At 44.9% G+C, this 17,816-nt stretch overlaps 3 protein-coding genes across 8 annotated transcripts; 1 reads left to right on the top strand and 2 right to left on the bottom strand.

Annotated features, from left to right (window-relative positions):
• Window positions 1–280: 280 nt before the first annotated feature.
• Window positions 281–5,967, bottom strand: LOC120452871 (globin CTT-VI). 3 transcript variants are annotated; one of them, XM_039637318.2, is made up of 4 exons: window positions 5,855–5,967; window positions 1,124–1,364; window positions 896–1,057; window positions 281–790 (listed from the first exon to the last, which is right to left on the bottom strand). In XM_039637318.2, exons 2-4 carry the CDS (start codon window positions 1,280–1,282, stop codon window positions 650–652), a joined length of 462 nt encoding a protein of 153 aa, XP_039493252.1. In that variant the 5' UTR covers window positions 1,283–1,364; window positions 5,855–5,967; the 3' UTR covers window positions 281–649. The 3 variants fall into 3 exon arrangements, with proteins under 3 accessions (XP_039493252.1, XP_039493251.1, XP_039493253.1); XM_039637317.2 differs by lacking the exon at window positions 5,855–5,967 and adding an exon at window positions 4,407–4,762; XM_039637319.2 differs by lacking the exon at window positions 5,855–5,967 and adding an exon at window positions 4,556–4,762.
• A 1,118-nt stretch (window positions 5,968–7,085) lies between these two features.
• On the top strand, window positions 7,086–9,041 carry LOC120452953 (poly(U)-specific endoribonuclease homolog). The gene is made up of 5 exons (XM_039637439.1): window positions 7,086–7,782; window positions 7,850–8,009; window positions 8,144–8,349; window positions 8,406–8,638; window positions 8,699–9,041. Exons 1-5 carry the CDS (start codon window positions 7,656–7,658, stop codon window positions 8,939–8,941), a joined length of 969 nt encoding a protein of 322 aa, XP_039493373.1. The 5' UTR covers window positions 7,086–7,655; the 3' UTR covers window positions 8,942–9,041.
• A 143-nt stretch (window positions 9,042–9,184) lies between these two features.
• LOC120452952 (cingulin) lies at window positions 9,185–16,947 on the bottom strand. Of its 4 annotated transcripts, XM_039637438.2 has the most exons (8): window positions 16,532–16,947; window positions 15,565–15,775; window positions 14,120–15,508; window positions 13,968–14,052; window positions 13,544–13,661; window positions 11,120–11,244; window positions 10,150–10,907; window positions 9,185–10,046 (listed from the first exon to the last, which is right to left on the bottom strand). In XM_039637438.2, the coding sequence occupies exons 1-8, from the start codon at window positions 16,849–16,851 to the stop codon at window positions 9,549–9,551; spliced, it is 3,504 nt and encodes a 1,167-aa protein (XP_039493372.1). In that variant the 5' UTR covers window positions 16,852–16,947; the 3' UTR covers window positions 9,185–9,548. The 4 variants fall into 4 exon arrangements, with proteins under 4 accessions (XP_039493372.1, XP_039493369.1, XP_039493370.1 ...); XM_039637435.2 differs by having other exon boundaries at window positions 9,686–10,907; XM_039637436.1 differs by lacking the exons at window positions 9,185–10,046; window positions 10,150–10,907 and adding an exon at window positions 10,936–11,041.
• Window positions 16,948–17,816: the final 869 nt, after the last annotated feature.

The following is a 17,816-nucleotide window of genomic DNA, read 5'->3' as shown; positions in this document are numbered from 1 at the left end:
TCAGCGTTGTTCTAGTTATGAGTGAGTGGACAATTATTTTAATTATGATTTCATGTGCACACTGACAGACCGAAACAAACTACATATACTATGGAGTATTGGACACAATTCTAAAATATGGAATTTGTTTGTGACAGTTAAAATTTTAAAATATTGTTTAGATAAACGAACCCATAAAACGTAATATTTTTTGACAGTTCTCAATATATAATGAAAAACGCACCATAAAAACCCGGTTTAAAATAAAGACGTCATTTAAGTATTACAAAACAACTTAAAATTGAATAGGATATGCTTTCAAACTGGATTTTATTCATAAGCTTTCTTATTTCTCCTTTGCTGATTCCATGTGTTGTTTGCTATCAAGTGCTTAAGGCTGACAATGGGTTAAAGCTTTACAGAGCAATGCAAGTGCGGGTGTATGTGTGTGTGGGGTGTGCGCGTGTGTGAGTAGCTCTACGCAGACATAAGTTTTCACTGTGTGTGTATTTTTGTATTGGACATTCGCATTCATTATTACAAAACGAGAATAGCTAACATTTATCAATTACTTAGAACTACATAAGCTGTGCATGTGTTGCAAGTGCCACCGCCTGGCATCAGTTGCATCCTTCCACGGATTCGGTTGCATCTCCTCCAGCTGCCTCATCTACTTGGCGTTGCCATCGTCGTCGATCGCCTTGAAGATGATTCCATATACGTGGTCCACAAGCTTAGCCCACGTGGCCGCTTGACTCTCGTCCAGACTGCAGGCTGCTGTCAGAACATCTAGGATTACTCCTTTCAGTTGCTAAAAGAAAAAATAAATATTTTAATTAGAATTTAGAACTTTTCAATGCCTTCACTAAGGTGTATGGTGTAAGGTTTTTGGTCTTGCTTTTAGTGTCCGACTTACGTTGTAAGACTCCTTGGAAATGGTCCGCGGAATGTGACTAACGGCAATTTTGGTCCAGATCTCGTCCAGCTTCTCCAGATCGCCCTCCTGGCCCAGCACCTGGATGGACTCGTCAAAGACTCTAATGATCCTGCCAGCATGTGCTCGGAAGCGAGCATTTCCCTAAAAGCAAATAGAGCAAGTTCATCTTGAGTTGATTTTTTGACCTTTGCTTAGAGTTTAACTCACACTTAACTCCTCCAGTGGAACATCGCGGAAGGGGAACTTCTCCAAGTTGGACGGAAAGCGGTTGAAGAACTGCGTCAGTATCGCCGCTCCAGAATCTGTGGGTGTTGCCACGGGGATTTCCCAGGTCTTCTTGATCAGTTGCACCTCATCGCTGTTCATGTTTATGCTCCGTTTTGGTTCTCCTCAGCTTTCACTCGATAGCACTCTTTAAGCGTGCGGGCCTCTCTTAATGGCTTTTAGGCTGAAAGTGAAGGGAGAAAATGGAATTAAGTCAATTTACTTCGGTCTCTTTTTGGCGCTCTAATTGAAATTGACAGTTTTACAATGCAACTCAACGAGCCCGGTCACAAGCAAAATCAAAACAACAAACAGTGCCTTATATAAATAAGCGCACAGCACGTGCTAAAAGTCAATGCCTTCGCCGTCAAACAACAGAGGCAAAATAACATCATTATCATCATTATATCCGAGCTCAAATTAACGTCTGTCAGTTTAGCCGCAGCAAAAAGCCCAGCAAACCTACCTTCCCGCACCCAAAGCCTCTTTTTGTTCAGATTTCAACATACCCTTGTCATAGAGATGGTAGCGTGATAATTCCAAGGGGATAATAAATTTAGTCGGTAGAGCATTAAAATATTACCTGAATTAAATATAATAATTCGAAATCTGGAGCAGAGTTTAGATTTAAAGTAAGATATGCTTTGCCATTGTTAAAATTGTATGTCTTTTCATATGGTAACATATTCCATACCTTTATTGTTTTGCGTAAATACCAGGTTCCTAGGTCTTATAATAGTTTCCCATCTCCAGTCTGCATGGCCTGCTCTCGAGTTCATTAGCTGACCCAACCCCTGCCCTCGACCTGCCCCGAGTTGACCCCCAATCCGACGAGCTTTGTGGCTGGCACTCGGCTGCGAAAATTATCATGCCCCCTGTGTGCCACGGAGAGCTGGGGAAAATGAGAAAGCTATTGCGAATGGGAGATTGCGGGAGAATTCTCTGGGCGAAAGGCGGAAATGTAAACAGCAAGAGCTCCCTGAAATTGCTATATAATATGCAGACCACAATAAAAATGGCGAGACATAAAATTCAATGGAATTGCACAAAAAATTAAATGTCTTTCGAATTGCTAAACAAATATTATTGTGCCACATAAATCAAGTAAGAAGCACAAAAACAAATTTCCATACCACACACTTCCAAGTTGCACATGAAAAATAAATATTTAGACGAGCGCTGGAAAAATGTCTAATTATATGAATAATAAATGAGTAATTAGCGTTCTCTACTTGACTTTTCCCGCTTATCCGAATGACAAAAACATTTTACCACAGGGAAAAGCAGCAAAAACAGAAGTCAAGCCAATGGAAAGTTATTTCTAAAAAGTAAATACAAAAGTTTATTAAAATTGCACAAAGTGAGCGACAGACAAACGGAATAGATATAGATATGGTTGCAGGGGAAATAAGCAGGCAGTGGAAAAGAAAATAAAACAGGGAAATCGACTCAAGTGCAGCCGCAGCAGGTGGCCGCCATGTTATTGTTGCTTTTTGCTGGAAAATGTGGGTGGTGGCGGGTGGGTGGTGGCAGGTGGGTGGTGAACGATGGGCGGTGCAGGCAAAGATTCCACTATAAAAAATTTGCCATCTCTCAGTAACCTTGTCTACAAGACCCCTTCGGGGAGCACACCAACACCAACACCAGCACATTACATATGCCAGGATGTGCGCGTCTGTGTGCGTTTTGTAATATCCTTCATGCCAAAATGGCCTGTGGCTTTTGCGGTTCAAGTCTGGGCCTGTAAGTGTATAAGTGCTGGCCACTGTTGTGTGTGCGGGTGTGTGAGTGCGAGTGTGAGTGTGAGTGTCTGCTGCAGTCAAGAGTGAAAAAAGGCAGCAACAAATCAAGCGTTACCTTGTGGTCCAGCACTCAGAAAAAATGCGACCTCGATCACAATGCTTCTCTTCCTCAGAAACCAATTCTTTCAATCATTTTCTTGGTCTGCTGCTAAATTTGATTCTCCTCTTTAGAGATTACTTTGATTTAAAAGTTTATTTTTAACTGATTAGTGTTAATCCATTCTCTTAACACACTTAGCTCGATCGAATTAGGTAATTAATTTCCCTCAGTGTGTGCTGCCATTGTGAGTGCGAGTGAGAGAGTGTTGCCAGTAAGGACATTGAGCGCTTAATTAAATTAAGGCAAACTTGATGGACAGCTACTAGACAGTCAGCCGTGTGGAGCAGGTCCTGGGGGCGTTGGGCGGTGGATGGAGCAGTTGGGACAGATGGGGTAGGCGTGGCAGGCAGGCAGGTCAGGTGTTGGCAAAGTGCCTCCAACAGGAGGACTGTGTTTGTGCGAGTGTACGTGAATATTTGTTTTGTGATGCTGCCACTCAAGTGTCGCTATGGATTTGGTTGCAATTCTGTCCCTCTCTGTTTTTTCACTCGGCATGTGAATTTATTTTATAGAACTCAAAAACAACATTCTCTCGGTTGGCAAGTGCCAGATGTGAAGTGTTGTGAACTCTTGAAACACGAGCTGGTTTTTTAACAACTTTAAAACAATTTCAAAGGGCTTTGAAAGTATATGGCTTGAACCAACAATATTTGTATAAATTGGTTTTTGACACATATCAGACTCTGGCACTTGATATAAATTTGGGAGAACTTAAAGAAAAATGGGAATATACCCAAACTTTTTTAACCAAAACATTTGATTTAGATTTCAGGGCGAATGGTTAAGTGGAATAAAAATAGTTATATTGAAAAAAATAGTGCTAAATAATTTGATTTAGATTTCAAGGCGAATGGATAAGTGGAATAAAAATAGTTCTATTGAAAAAGAATAGTGCATTTGATAAGAATGACGAAATTTGAGTATTCGGATTACAAAAGGAGGAAAACTGAACAATTGTATGGTTATCACATGTAAATTACGGTGATTGTTACATGTGATGATTAAATGAATTCCTAACTCTTTTGAGTCTCTGAAATTGTCTCTTAAAGCCAAAATGCCTGACTTGAACACACACAGCCACTTAGAGCACACAGGCGCACTTATGTCCTCATCACGGGCATTAAGGATAATGACTGTCACAACAACAACAACAAAACAAAAACAACAAATGGTAATCACAAAAAAACAACAATAACAATCTGGCTCTGCCAGAGACGATACTTGTTTGCAAGGACACCACAGAAATCCATAAATTCCCATCCAAGTCCGCTGCTGAGCGGCTCTTCTGTTCCTTACGGCTTTGAAATGCAGAAACTCAACGAACCCGAAAAATCCGAAAAATCCGAAATTTAAATATACAATGTAGGAAACGCACAGAATGGGCGTTTAATCAGCTGTTGGTTGCCTGTTGAGCGCCGTCGATGGGGAAGATAGCGCGTATTTACAGTTCGTTAGCCGTGTGCTTTTATTCACCGAATTCTTTCATAATTCCGCAAGGCTTCCACTTTAGTTTCAATTTCTCCTCTGATTGTATTATTTTCACATATATTTCCCCGTTACTACTTTTTTAATTGGCGCACTTCATTGGTTTTTGTGCCGTGGAAAACCAAAGACCGGACCGTAAAGTGCGAACTTTTGGGGGCCTGCAAAGAACCACACACGTTGCGTTCAGGTTGAAAACTGAGCGCGGGCAAATTGTGGGGCCTTTTATGGGAGCGAACTCACCAAATTCGCACTCTCTGCCGGCAAGATTCGCGAGAGAGAGCCCGCCAAAACCTTGTGGAGCAAAAGCTGCCAAAGCAAGAGAGCGACAGTTTGTACAGGGGCGTAGTCAGAGGGGGCTTTGAGGTGTGCCACCTGCTAAAAAACAATTAATATTCCGATCAGGCGTAGAGTCCACTTATGGACACTCCACCGATATGGTCTCTCATTTCATAGCAAATACCAAGTGGCACGGCACCTGTCCCAGTAACACGCCCAAATCAAACATTTTCAAGTGACACCTGTGGACCTTCCGACGTTCTAGAAGAGCGCAGTCAAAGTGCGGACTCCAACAAAGCTATCTCTTAAAAGCTTCGGCTCAGAACGGGGGAAAGCTTACATAACCGTTGGGCTGTGGCTTTCTTCAAATGCGCAATGTAATCTAAGCTTTACAAGCTATAAACAAATATTTGTTGTTAATAATCACAATAATCACATGATTGCGGATTTCTGATATGTCTTCAAATATAAATAACGACTTTAATCCAGAGCTCAGCAATTCAGGAATTTAAATTTTAAAGATTTTTAAAAATAATCATGAAATATTTTTCTTTGCTTGAATTTGTTTGTTTAAATTTCTGTTTGTGCAATAAACTCTAATCGAATACTGATTTTTCTTTTTTGTGTTAGTTTATTCTTCACTTCAACAATAATCTGTTATTTACTCTTATACAAAAATGTCAAATGTCACAAATGAGCAAGAGCGCTTTGCCTTATCGCGGCATTGTACTATTTGTACTATTTTTTATAAATGTTTATTCACTATCACTAACTTAATAAGCCTCCCAGTAATTTCCAATAAATCAAGTGGCAGAAAAGCAAACAAGCACTACCAATTTACACCCAACAAAATGAGTTGCATTCAAATATCACACCACACACGGATTGTTTATTTTGCTCCTATGTGAATGGAAATTATAAGCAGCGTCGATTTACGAACGCAATCACTTAACTTCAAATATTTGCATAAATATAGATGGAATAAAACACTATTTTTCAATTCACACTCACAGTTGATATGAAATGCCGAGAACTGCTCACGACGCCGATAATATTTGAACTGAATACAATTTCTGGCCCGACTGGCCTTTATAAAAGACTTCCGAACGGCAACAACAACTGCCACTAAAATAACGCAGCAATCGTAGCTACAAAACTTTGCGAGCTGATAATCTTCGTTCACTATCATCCAGAGGGGTCAACTTGGGTGAAAGTATACGTCTTGGTCTTCCATTTCGTTCGATTTGGTAAATATTGCCTAAGAATGTTTGTCGATACCTTACAAAAAAATTGATTAATGAAATGTGTGAATCAATAGATAAAAGAATCTTTAAAAATCCGGTTTTCGGCTAAGGTTCATAATTATTTAAAATTTATATAAAAAACTAACAGAACAGAATTACCTATATACAAAAGCTTGAAGCTGTAAATCTTTATATGAAATTATTGGCTTATGTAGAAACAGATTAAAAAAGGCAAACATTCAAACATATAATAACAAAGTTCATTATCTGAAAAACTTTTCTTTGGCATACCGAAGTCTTAATCAAGGTGGATCCAATTCTTACAAACTGCAAACCAATTACACCTTTCGTGTCAAACTATTTGTTTTCCCGTGTCTTGAATAATTATTTATCAAGGTTAATTTAAACATAGCATGTTGAATATCTTGGTATTAAGTTCATATTATTCCCTCTTTGGCGACAAAGTATTTTATTTTATTTACTCTTTAAAGACAATTTGTACCTAATTATAGGCACTGTAGACCAAACGATAAAATAGTAACGTGTTGTTGCTATTAAAGCAAAATTTCGCACTATAATTATAAGTGTCGAATCATACCATATTTTGTTCACAATTTATTTGTTAATTTTTTTTCTAATCACGTCACAGTTTCCTGTTGAAGTTTTTTTATACACAGTATGGTTTAAGCCCAATTTGGAGGTAATTATATTGCAGTCGAGACTTCAATACAAATGACGTTTGAAACAAACAAATTAGTAAATGCGTAATTAAATTATTTGTTTAGTTCTCCCAGATGACTGAATCAAGTCACGATGTTAGTAATTTTCAGCGCCTTAAGTATCAAAAATTTTTTAGCTTGCCTGCCATATGTTTCTATAAAAATATTCATTGAATTTTTAATAACTATAGAGACTAGAAGTATTTTGGGGAAGAATAACATAACAAGTTAGTCTTTCGTAAAATGGAAATATTTATGTCTATCAAAGCAACCGGAAAATAAACGAATAATAAACACAACTTTTGTAAAGTTCTAACAATATGCAGTAGAATTCGTAGTTCTGTTAAATTTCCGTGTGTTTTATTTCTTTAGGAAACTAATCGAATTGACTGTTTTCATACTTGGGCCGCTTTCCTGGAATCGTGCAACCAAATAAATCATACCATATGTTGCATATTGCCATTTATTTCCTCTAACCTGAAATTTGGCAACGGGGCCCAACGAATCCGCTACTGAGCAAACAAAAAGCTGCTCGCATGGGGAAAACAAACCACAACAATGATCCCCAAGAGAGCCCCAAAACAAATCGAAAATAGAGGAGAAACGTGCTATCCAAATTTTGGGGCTCTCCTCATGTGTTCAGCATGTGAGCGGCTAGATCCGGAGTGGAGCAAACTGGCTCAGTGTCGTTTTGGCTATAAAGACAGTCGGTCGTAAAGAGTCGTAAAGGGCTGATAAAACGCGATCAACGCAAAAGTTTTGGCTGAAGATAAACAGCGAACATCGGAAAAGTAAACAGAGTTGCAAAAACAAATGTTTGACTAATCGTAATTGGATAATTATATCACAATGGACGCAGTGCAGCAGCAAACAAACAGCAGCAGCAACATCGACAGCGCCAAATGCCAGAAGCTGAAGAGATTCGTGATCGTGGGCCTGCTGATCACCATTGGCATCTTGAGCTGGCACTTCTACGGTCAGTTGTCTCTTTAGCTCTAGCTATTATTTCCCCTAAGCGAATGCTCATCTTGTTTTTCTCCTAGAGTACTTTCAAAGCAAACCGCTGCCCAAGACGCCCGATGACGTCTTGACGCTCTCAAAGAATCTCTACGCGGAGGAGACCGAGGTCAGTCCATACCTCTACAAGGTGAATATTCAGGGGAAGACCACTCCGGGCGCTCATGATGATCGCGCCCCCAAAAAGTACGTACCTAAATGTACACATGTAAAATGTACAAAAATCAGATATAAGTCCATTTTAATAATTATTAATTAAATTTACCTATGAAACGAAATATATATTCATCTTGTGAATGAAATCACTTCCAACCTTTTAGCCTCTTTGAACTGCACCATGATCTGCTGGCCAGGGATGCCAACTCCACCACCGCTCTTCTAATGAGGCTCTTCGACAACTACGAGTTGGACGTGGCTGTGCAGGAGCATCCAACGCCGGAGCACGTCCAGGAGCAGCACGATTTCCTAAGGGCCGTGATGGGAACGCGTGTGATGAAGCTGACCATGCGTTTTTTGGTAAACAAGGGTGAGTTGCTTTTAATTGAAATAAATCAGAAAGTAAACACATCAAATGCCCTCTAGATATTGTGAGCGTGGAATATGACGATCAGCTGCGCCTGCTGCAGGAGCTTTGGTTCACTCCCATCTCCAAAGCACGTGGTATTTGGGGCAGTTCCAGTTTCGAGCACGTCTTCATGGCAGAGACTCGGGACCAGAAGGTCCTGGGACTGCATAACTGGTTGTACTTTGCAGATCAGGAACAACGCGGCAATGTGGACTACAAGGGTTGGCTGAGCCACAAGGAAATGGGAAAGGTAAGGTTTATAAACAGATCCACTGGATGAGCCTTACAAATCATATATCCTATTCCTCAGCACAACCAAATGGTTTTGGGTATGCGCCTCACGTTCCACAACCTCAATAAGCCAGTCACCGGCTTCTTTGTGGGCACCTCGCCCGAGCTGGATATGGCCCTGTTCACCGCCTGCTTTCTGTCCACGGAGGAGAAGGAACCCTGCAATATCCAGCTGGGCCACGTCTCCGTCAGCATTTTCTCCGCCGGATGGATGTCGAATGGAACGCGCCGGCTTATAACCGCCTATCCGGACGGCCTGTAGATCGTCCCCCACCCATATCGCAAACTCAGTAAAATTACTTACATTCTTGTCGCTGTGTAATCCCATCGAAATCAGCAAAAGGCTAACCTTCAAACTCAAAGTCAAGTTCATTTTATGTTGCCACTTTATGAGTGCTTGGCCCAGTTGTCGCTGCCAATTGACGAGGATGTCAGTCAGGACATCAAGAATGCCCGCCTGCCTATCAATTTGGTTGTTTTGACAGGATTGCGTGGCGCACAGCACTTACATCATGAAGTTGTTTATTAGTTCTAGCATTAATAGTTATTTCTGGCGGAAGTTAAGCAAATGCCAAAAAGGAAGAAAATGGATAATGACGTTTTAGTATAATGCAGTCATTAAACTCTGTCTCACAATGGATTCATCAACTAAAGCTATATCTAACATGGATCTTCCTTTATCCACCCAAGTCTAGTTTTTATACCTTTGAATCTCTTAGCTAGTTAAAAATGAAATAACAAAATGAACATATTTTCAATGGATTTATTAATTATAAAACATGAGTTTCCCGACATTGTTTAATTATGGAACACATGTGTAGAAGTATGTTGATTGAAGAAACTGTTGCTAGAGAACTCGGTGCTGACCCCTAATCATGGGCATCTAGATGGCGCTCGATGGTGACTGTCTCGTTGGCAATGTCTGCCTGCTGCACCACGGCCGGAGCACTTGACCTTCTGGCCGTGATGATGGTGGTGTGGGCTGGGGACAAGCTTTCCTCCTCCGAACCATTGGCGGCCAGGACCACAAAGGTCTCGCTGAGATCGGCCAATTCCGAGCAGGTTTCATCGTTGGACGAGCGCATCAGGCTGGGACTGCTGATGGAGCACTCCAGCGTCAGGCGATCCTCGCAGTCAGGACTCCAGCTACTTCTTGCCGGCGGCTGACGCGGCAGGCTGTTGTGGCACAGCGGATTTTCCGCCGCCGACTGCTCCAGCAGCAGCTGCTGACCCCACAGCTCCGCTGCCCGGGCGCGATTGTGGTCGGCCCGTTCCGGATACACCAGCTGCTCCGGCTGTTCCGGCTGTTCCGGCTGCTCCTGCTGTTGATACTGGAGGTGTGGCTGCTGCTCCGCTCGCTCCTGTTGCTGGCGGGGACGTGATGCCCGCTGCCGGCGCTGCCAATGGCGGTGGCGATCTGTTGTAGTCCGTGGACACTCGCTGGGCGGCAGCTGGTGCTGGTGCTGGTGCCTGGTACTGGGACTGGGACTGGCCGGCTGAGGTGCCTCCTGGCGTGGCGTCATACTGGTATCCAGACTGTCCATAGTCAGCTGCTCCATAGTCGTAGCCGGCTCCCGCATCGCCGTAGTCGTACTGCTGCCCCTCGTACTGCTGCTGGCCATAGGCATTGGGATCATAGGCACTGGCGTCGTACTGCTGCTGATCGTAGGCACTGTAGTCGGTGTTGTAGGCGGCCAGGTTGGCGCTGTCTGCATTGGTAATGCTGCTCTCCGCCAGAGGCTGGGACTGTGCTTGCTGCTCCGCCTGCTGCAGTTCGGCCTGCTCCCGTTCCCGTTCCCGCTCCCGCTCGCGTTCCCTTTCCCGCTTCTCGCGCTGCTCGCGGAGTTGCTGGAGCTCCCGGTCGCGTTCCTCTCGCTCCCTTTGCCTGTCCAGGTCCTGCTGCTGCTGTTGTTGCTGTTGCTTCTCGCCCAGGCCAAGGTTGTCCTTGAGATTCTCGTCATCGTTATCCTGGAGTCCATAGTCGGCGATGCTGCTCTTTCGCCCTGCGGCCGTGGATCCTGTTCCTGCTGCTGCTGCTGCTGCAACTGCTCCTGCAGCAATGCTGGCTGCAGTGGCTGCTGCTGCTGTTGCGGATGCAGTGGCTCCATCGCCCAAGCCAATCCCTCCGGACGTGTAATCACTGTCGCTGGCGCTGTTGTGTGGTAGTGGGGTGCTTTGTATGGGTTCGATTGGGGTGCCATATGTCGCTGCCTGGTAGTCGTAAGCGGCTGTGTGGGTACAAGAATTTAGATTAGAGTGGTTCGCCAATCAAGTGTTATCGGTGTGTGGATGGAGTGATGTGAGAGGGTCTAAGTAGGGTCTTTATTGGGCCGATCCGCCTCCTTGACTTCAGCTTCCGGTTCTGATGGGGTGGTTAAATCAGTTTAGAATTAGGGACTATGGGATGGCGGTGCTCTAGTTGGTTATTGGGGGAATTTACCTTTTCCTGGTACTAAGCTAGTATAATCGTGGGGTGAGCTATCTAATTTACTCATATGCTCCTCATTACTCAACATGCGATTGGATAGATACTCTAGATTCGATTGTAAAGCAGATATTTCCTCTCTTCAACAAGGTTTAAATGTTAGGATACAGATCGAGATACGGAAAGATAGGAAGATAGAGAGAGAAGCAGATGGAAGACAAAAAGAGGGAGAATGTTGTTAGTTAAATACTGGTAGGTACCGTCACGGATTTTGTTGGGTGCTCCTCCCGCATGTCCTGGAGGCTCAGCTCCGGGGATCCCTGGTGCACTGGCAGTTGTGCCTTGTATTTGCCCCATATTTGCCTAAGGCGTGACATTAGCTGCTCGTTTGTGGCACGCAGCTGCTGCTTCTCTAGACTGTGGTTCATCAAAAACGGAAAATATGTCAACGTAAATCAGGTCAAACCAAAAGTTTACCAAATTATTACCAATTAGCTGCTAGTTAAAGTATTAGTTGTAAGGTGCTGTAACCAAAATGTACTAGACTTTATAATTTAAAGCTCCTAGGATTGCACTTAATACTTTTGATAAGTGATCTATTCTCAAGTGCCTTATTGTGAAATAAATGAAGTGGCCTAAATATTCTTATAAATGGAAATGATCGAATAGATAATACCTATGCATATACCTAAAACTTAATACTATTCATGTGGCTTAGAAAAACTCCATCAAAGCTTGGTGGCCTGCTCCTGCTCCTCCGTCTCCTCGTCCACCTCCTCGTGATCCTCGCGATCCTCGCGCTCTCGATTGCTCTCCAGCTCCGCCAGCTGCTCATCGATCTCGGCCAGCTCTGGCGACGTCTCCTTGACAAAGGTCTCATTCATGGCCTGTGCCACCTCGTCCACCTCCTTGACGAACGTCTCGTTCAGGGAGTGAGTGACCTTCGACCTCGGCTGCTTCTGCTTGGGCACCAGTCGCACATTGACGTCCACTTTGACGGGCGGACGTGGCTTCTTGTGGCAACCGTCTCTTCGCAGCAGCTGCTCAAAGTACAACTTCGGCTTGATGCTGGCGCTCAGCGCATTGCTGCCAGGACCACGGCAGGCAGTGGATGTGGCATCTGCCGATGTGGCTGCCATGCTATCAGCATCCACCGTCAAGTGTTGCACTTGACACGTGGGCTGGCAGGCGGTGGCACTACTCGTACTACTGAGGATCTGGTTCAAAACTAAATGCTGTTGCAGCCAAGGCAACGGATCCGTTTTGCATGGATGGCAGCAGCCGGCGGCGGTGGTGCTGCTGCTGCTGCTTGTGGTGCGGTGGTGCTCGTGCTGGTGGTGCGTGTCTAGGGTGGATGTGGATTCGTGGCCGTGACATTTCATGCTCTTGCTGTGCGTGGTTTGTGTACGCGCTTTGCTGCCCGATGTTGCTGCTGCTGCTGCTGGCGACGCCGATGTTGCTGTTGGCCTGCTGTTGCTGCTGTTGCGACTGCTGCGGCAACATGCAACATTCGTCTCGCTGCTGCAGTTGCTGTTGCTGCCGCTGCTGCGTCTGCGCAACGTGTGTATGTGCTCATGCTCGTGTCTGTGTCGCATGAAACTGGGGCAGAAGCATTTAATCTTGGATGTCGCTGGTGTCGCTGCTGTTGCTGCTGTTGCAGCTGCTGCAGATGCCGCTGCTATTGGCGTTGGTGGCTCTGCTCTGCTTCTGGACTTCTTGTAGCTGGAAATCTTGGGAAGCGGCGGCATCTTGGCCAACTCCTTGGCCAGCCGCTCATTGCTTCTGATTATGTTCTGCAGGATCTCGTCGCCCTCGCCGGCAACAGCATCCGCAGTTGTGGCAGCAGCGACATCAGCAGCCACATCTGGAAAATCGGCCAGTTGCAGATCAGGCGGCAAAGTGAACTCGTTTGCGCTTTCTTTTATTGTTGTAGGAGCCGCTATTGTTGTTGTGGTCAAAGGCTCGCTTGTTGTTGTTGGCATCGCAAGATCGCAAATTGGTTCTAATTACCATGAAATTTGCGTGGCGGGTAGGCAGCAAAAGAAAGGTTTGAAGAAGTACAAGTACAGCGTGTTAATCCAGTCTCAAGCTAGGTCGAGATGTTTATGTTATTGCGTTTGCTTTGGTGTGGAACGAATCTCGGAAAAGAAAATTGGTGTTCGGAATGTACTGGTGGGAAAACTTTGGTTTGGCCTTGAATTTCATATTGCGCAGTGCGGTGGCTTCCATATAACGTATGCCAATAGGCTTTCAATCAAATGCTCACATACCATTGGGTGACATTTTGCAATAATAAATTGTGGCAATAGAACTTAATTGAGCTGGTATTATTTAGACTTAAACTATATAGTAGTATTAAATAGATTTCTAAAAGCCAAATTGATTTGAGATTGCTGAATTGCTAGGTGATACGCTTAGGTATTATTTGATCATAATTACTTGTGCTTGTAGGTCGTGTCCTCTAATTTGCCCGTTAAGGTCTTACACTCGCTGGTCAGTTTATCCATGAGTTGCTTCTGAGATGTTATCATTTCCTCAAGCTCATTTACCGTTCCCGCTACAAACAGACATTTAACGGTTTAGTTACTATACATATGTTTTTATATACTTTTAAATTGATTTAATGGATTTAATGCAACGCGCTACAGAACAAACTCATGGATAAACTATTGAACATTTCTCTGTAGTTCATTTCGAGTTCGAATCTTTGCAATATAGTTGACTTTATATCATTTGACACACACGCAGAACACAATAGGAGCATCAATAGCTTAACCAGAGTTCATAGAGAGGATAGTGATAGGTGAAGAGGGTGTTGAGAGGTAGAAGTGATCCAGTTCAAGTGTTAACATTACCCACTTACCATGCTTATCCTGCAACTCAGAGATCCTCTTGTCCAGATCCTTCTTGGTGGGTCGTATCTCGTTCTTCAGCTCCCCATAAGCAAGCTGAACAAATGTGATAATACAATACAATGAGTGAACAGTTTAAAGGCCAGGAGTTCTTATGATTTACCTCCTTTTCGAGATTGGCTATCTCATCATTGAGCCGCAGTACCTCTCGCTTGGAGTGCAGGAGATCAGCATCCCCACGATCCAGGCGCTGCCTCAGCGAGTTGATTTCCGCATTAAGACGAGCTGCCTCCGTTTTGGACTCCCTGGCAGCCCGATCCAGCTGAAGGCGAAGCGCGGTGATGTCCTGCTCCAGAGATTGCTTCTCTGCATTCACCTGCGCCATGTCCGCCAGGAAGGTGGTCCTGTTGGCTCTTAGTTCCATTTTCAACTCTTCGATCTGCGAATTGCGACTGGCCACATCCCGCTTGAGATCCGTTTCATAGCGCTTCTGGCGCTCCAGATCCAACTGCAGCTTGGACACCTGCTCCCATTGGCAGCTCAGATCTCCGCCCAGTTGATCCACCTGGCTGTTGTAGCGCCTTTCGGCACTGGCCCGCTCCTCGGCCAACCGCCTGGCCATCTCGTGCTGCAGCTCCCTGACCCGCTCGTGCTGGCGATCCAGTTCATCCCGCAGGTGGCGTACCTCCAGCTCGGCCTGGGAGCGCTCCATCTGCACCAAGTCGTTGATATACCGCTTGGACGAGGCGCTGCCCTGACTCTGGGCCTTTGCCTCGTCGAGTAGTCTCTGCAAGTGGCGAACACTCTCCTCCAAAGTTTGCTTATCCTGCTGCAGGTTCTCCAGCTGCTTGCGGTGCAATTCGCAGTTGGATCCTCCCGATAAGGTGGCCACAGTGGTTAGAGGATCCGTATGTGCCAGCTTCCGCTTCAGCTCCTCGTTCTCGGTACGCAGACGCCTCAGATCGATGCTGGCCTGCATCAGTTCGGCTTCCAGTTCGCTGATCCTGGCCTCGTAGACAATATTCGGAGCGCTGGCATAACGAGGACTCTGCACCTGTCCCTTGGAGGCACCCTTCCGCGGGGTCAATGGTGTCTTACGTCCACTGGCGAACATCAAGTGCTCGTCACTGTCCGAGGAAAGACTAGTGGTGGCAATGGGATGCTTGGAATTTCCCGAACCAAGACCCACCAACTCAGAACGAGCGTTCTCCGTCAACTGCTCATTTTCGTTGATCACATCCTTGACTTTACCCAACAGATTGGTCAGCTCGTTGCGACAGTACTTGGATTCTTTCTCCAGCTGATCGATGTAGTCCTCCTGCTTCTCGATAAAGCTGAAGATCTCCACAGGAGCCGGGACACTGTCCGCGGGAAGAGGAGCAGCCGGAACTGTGGCGCTCGGGTAGAGTGAGGAAGTGGAAGCTAGATTCTCCTTGGAAGCCGAGAGATATCCCGTGGTATAGCTCTTCTTGGGACGATAGGAGCTAATCCGCGACTTCTGACTGGGCGACAAGTACTTGGAAATGTCCGAGAAGACGGGTCGCTCAATTACCTATAGAAATATAATGTTACAGGATTTCTTTGCACCGAATTGGTTGGCAAACGCACCGATAGGTTGTCGGAGAAGTTGTCGCCGGAATCCTCGTTGAGGTTGCGCAAATAGGACGACACACCTCCTCCTAGCTTGGGTGCCACGTAGGAGTTGTCGGCCAGCATTACCTTGAGGCGACCCACTGCCTCATTGTAGGCGTAGTTGGTGTAATCCATGGTCTTGCTCTTCTTGGTGATGCCTCCCTTCGAGGACTTCATCGGGAAATTTCTAAAAATTATAGGGAAGTAGGAGGGCACTTCTAGGATCACATTTTTGGACAGAATTTAACTACAGAACAAAGTTGCTCAGCAACTGAAGTGGAAAATGGAACTGTGCCCGCAACGAAAAAAGCCTATCTGAAGCTGTCTTTTGGGGTGACAATTGGAGTTGGTATTGCAGTTGTTGCCAGGACGACAGGTTGGCCAAAATAAAAATGTAACCCTGCTCCTGTGGCCGAGTGCATGCGTCATGGTTGAGCAAACACCTCCACAAGGGTTGTTAAATCCTGTATGCTTCATAGGAAATGTTTATAGATCAACACATACCTCGATGATTCAAAGAAACTTATTTATCACGGCTGGAATACTTTGAGTGAACTGTGTAGAATTTAAGACCCAGATTTATATAAAACTAAAAACCGTATGCAATTTCTTAAAACAATCTGTGACTTTGAAGTCAATCTGGTAAAACGGACTTACATTTAAAAGGCTACAAAAATAATTCCTATACAACGCAGATATAGGAAAATAAATCTTTACGATTACAAAATACACTTTCGTAGTTTCATTCCAACTGGTGCTCTTCGGAGACCTAACCCTACAATGTTGTGCAACTGCTTTGTTATTCGCAAGAGAAGTTGACGCAAACTGCATCTGTCAGTTCCTAAAGAAACAACTACAAGGACAACAACTTGTGACCACAACTCAAGACATCTCGAAAGTTTGAGCTGCCACTTTCACCCCCTCCTCCGTCCGGCAGGATTACCTCGATCGCCTCTTTATCCGGCCACCCGCACTGCTCACGCTGGCGAGGCTCTCCCTGTCCGAGTATCCGGTGGACCGCTGCTGGGTGAGATGACGCAGGTCGTCGCTCGTCAGAAGCGGCGACGATGTCAGATGGCCGATGTTGCCGGTGTGGGCTTGCGGTTGGTTCTGCGAGTGCGAGTGCAAGTGGCTCCGATTGGTATTTTTCGGTTGGTACAAAGGGGCGCCGTACTTGAAGAAGTTGTCTGCTTTCATTTTACACACAAGGGCATGGGGGCACGGGGGGGAACTTGGCTCAAAGTTTGTGGCACAATCAAACATGCAACTCGGGGCGGGAGCAGGGGAATCACTTGTGGTATGCACTTCCTTCCGCCTTGCGGTTGCACTTTAATTGTTTCTTTGCTTCTGCAAAAGAGTGAGCGACAGGACGACAGGACGACGACGCGATGAAGTTGAACTGAAACGGCGGCAAACACGAGTCGTGGCTTTTATAGACTCGGTCGGCCCAATATCCCCCATCCAGGGGTATATGGTTTACTGTGCCTTGGTAATGGGTTTGGTGCCACGTCGTGCCCTGTCAGCAAGATTCCAAAACACACCCATTAGCATTTCCTTCGCAGCAATGCAATTGTCGCCATGGCAGCTCACCAATTCGATGGGGGCTTGTCCTGGAATCTCTCCGCTATTGGCTCGTCTTCTGTTTGATCGATACCAAAGGGGGACTCGTCAATGCACTGGAGACACGCTCATTTGTGCCAATATTTGGTCATATACATGGCCACCACTCTGCTCCTCTTCTGGGTTGTTCAACTTTGGGCTTGTCTTTCGGTGCGAATCGAGGCCAAAAACGTTTTCATTGCATATTTTAAGGGCTCTTAACTGGGTTTATGTCTGCAGTTATTTTTAGTTTTGAGTTGCTTTATTTATTGCCTTCATTGCTATTAGCTTGAGTAATTTAATTAGAAACAATTAAAATGTATAACAAGGTAACAAGGTCAAAGTGTCAAAGGTATATTGTATTTGCAGTAAAAAGTTGAACACGCTTTAATTAAACCAAACACCTGATAAAGTAATTTGATACAAAGAGTAATTCCATGAATTCAATTGAAATGGTCAATCGGGTTTTTCATTTTAAATATGAATATCCTTCGGTGAGTACTCTTACCGAATTCCTTTCGAAGACTATTAAGTTTCAGTATTCAGTTGCCAGGGGCAAGCTACTGCCACATGTGGTAACCGCCTAGACTCGCCAACAATTGATTGTCGATGTTCCTATAACTTATGGC

Source organism: Drosophila santomea, chromosome 3R, assembly GCF_016746245.2.
Source record: "Drosophila santomea strain STO CAGO 1482 chromosome 3R, Prin_Dsan_1.1, whole genome shotgun sequence".
In the NCBI taxonomy this organism is placed as follows: Eukaryota; Metazoa; Arthropoda; class Insecta; order Diptera; family Drosophilidae; genus Drosophila; species Drosophila santomea.
The sequence above is the reverse complement of the archived record's forward strand: the minus strand, read 5'-3'. Positions and strand labels throughout refer to the sequence as shown.

Coding starts and splice junctions, on each gene's coding strand:
- LOC120452871 (XM_039637318.2), bottom strand. CDS start 1,282: ATGAACAGCGATGAGGTGCAACTGATCAAGAAGACCTGGGAAATCCCC. Junction 1,058..1,123: donor TTCCACTGGAGGAGTTAAGT/GTGAGTTAAACT, acceptor ATTTGCTTTTAG/GGAAATGCTCGCTTCCGAGC. Junction 791..895: donor TTTCCAAGGAGTCTTACAAC/GTAAGTCGGACA, acceptor TTTTTCTTTTAG/CAACTGAAAGGAGTAATCCT.
- LOC120452953 (XM_039637439.1), top strand. CDS start 7,656: ATGGACGCAGTGCAGCAGCAAACAAACAGCAGCAGCAACATCGACAGC. Junction 8,010..8,143: donor GATGATCGCGCCCCCAAAAA/GTACGTACCTAA, acceptor CCAACCTTTTAG/CCTCTTTGAACTGCACCATG. Junction 8,639..8,698: donor GCCACAAGGAAATGGGAAAG/GTAAGGTTTATA, acceptor CCTATTCCTCAG/CACAACCAAATGGTTTTGGG.
- LOC120452952 (XM_039637438.2), bottom strand. CDS start 16,851: ATGTTTGATTGTGCCACAAACTTTGAGCCAAGTTCCCCCCCGTGCCCC. Junction 13,662..13,967: donor TGAGTTGCAGGATAAGCATG/GTAAGTGGGTAA, acceptor GTCTGTTTGTAG/CGGGAACGGTAAATGAGCTT. Junction 10,908..11,119: donor TAGCTTAGTACCAGGAAAAG/GTAAATTCCCCC, acceptor GTACCCACACAG/CCGCTTACGACTACCAGGCA.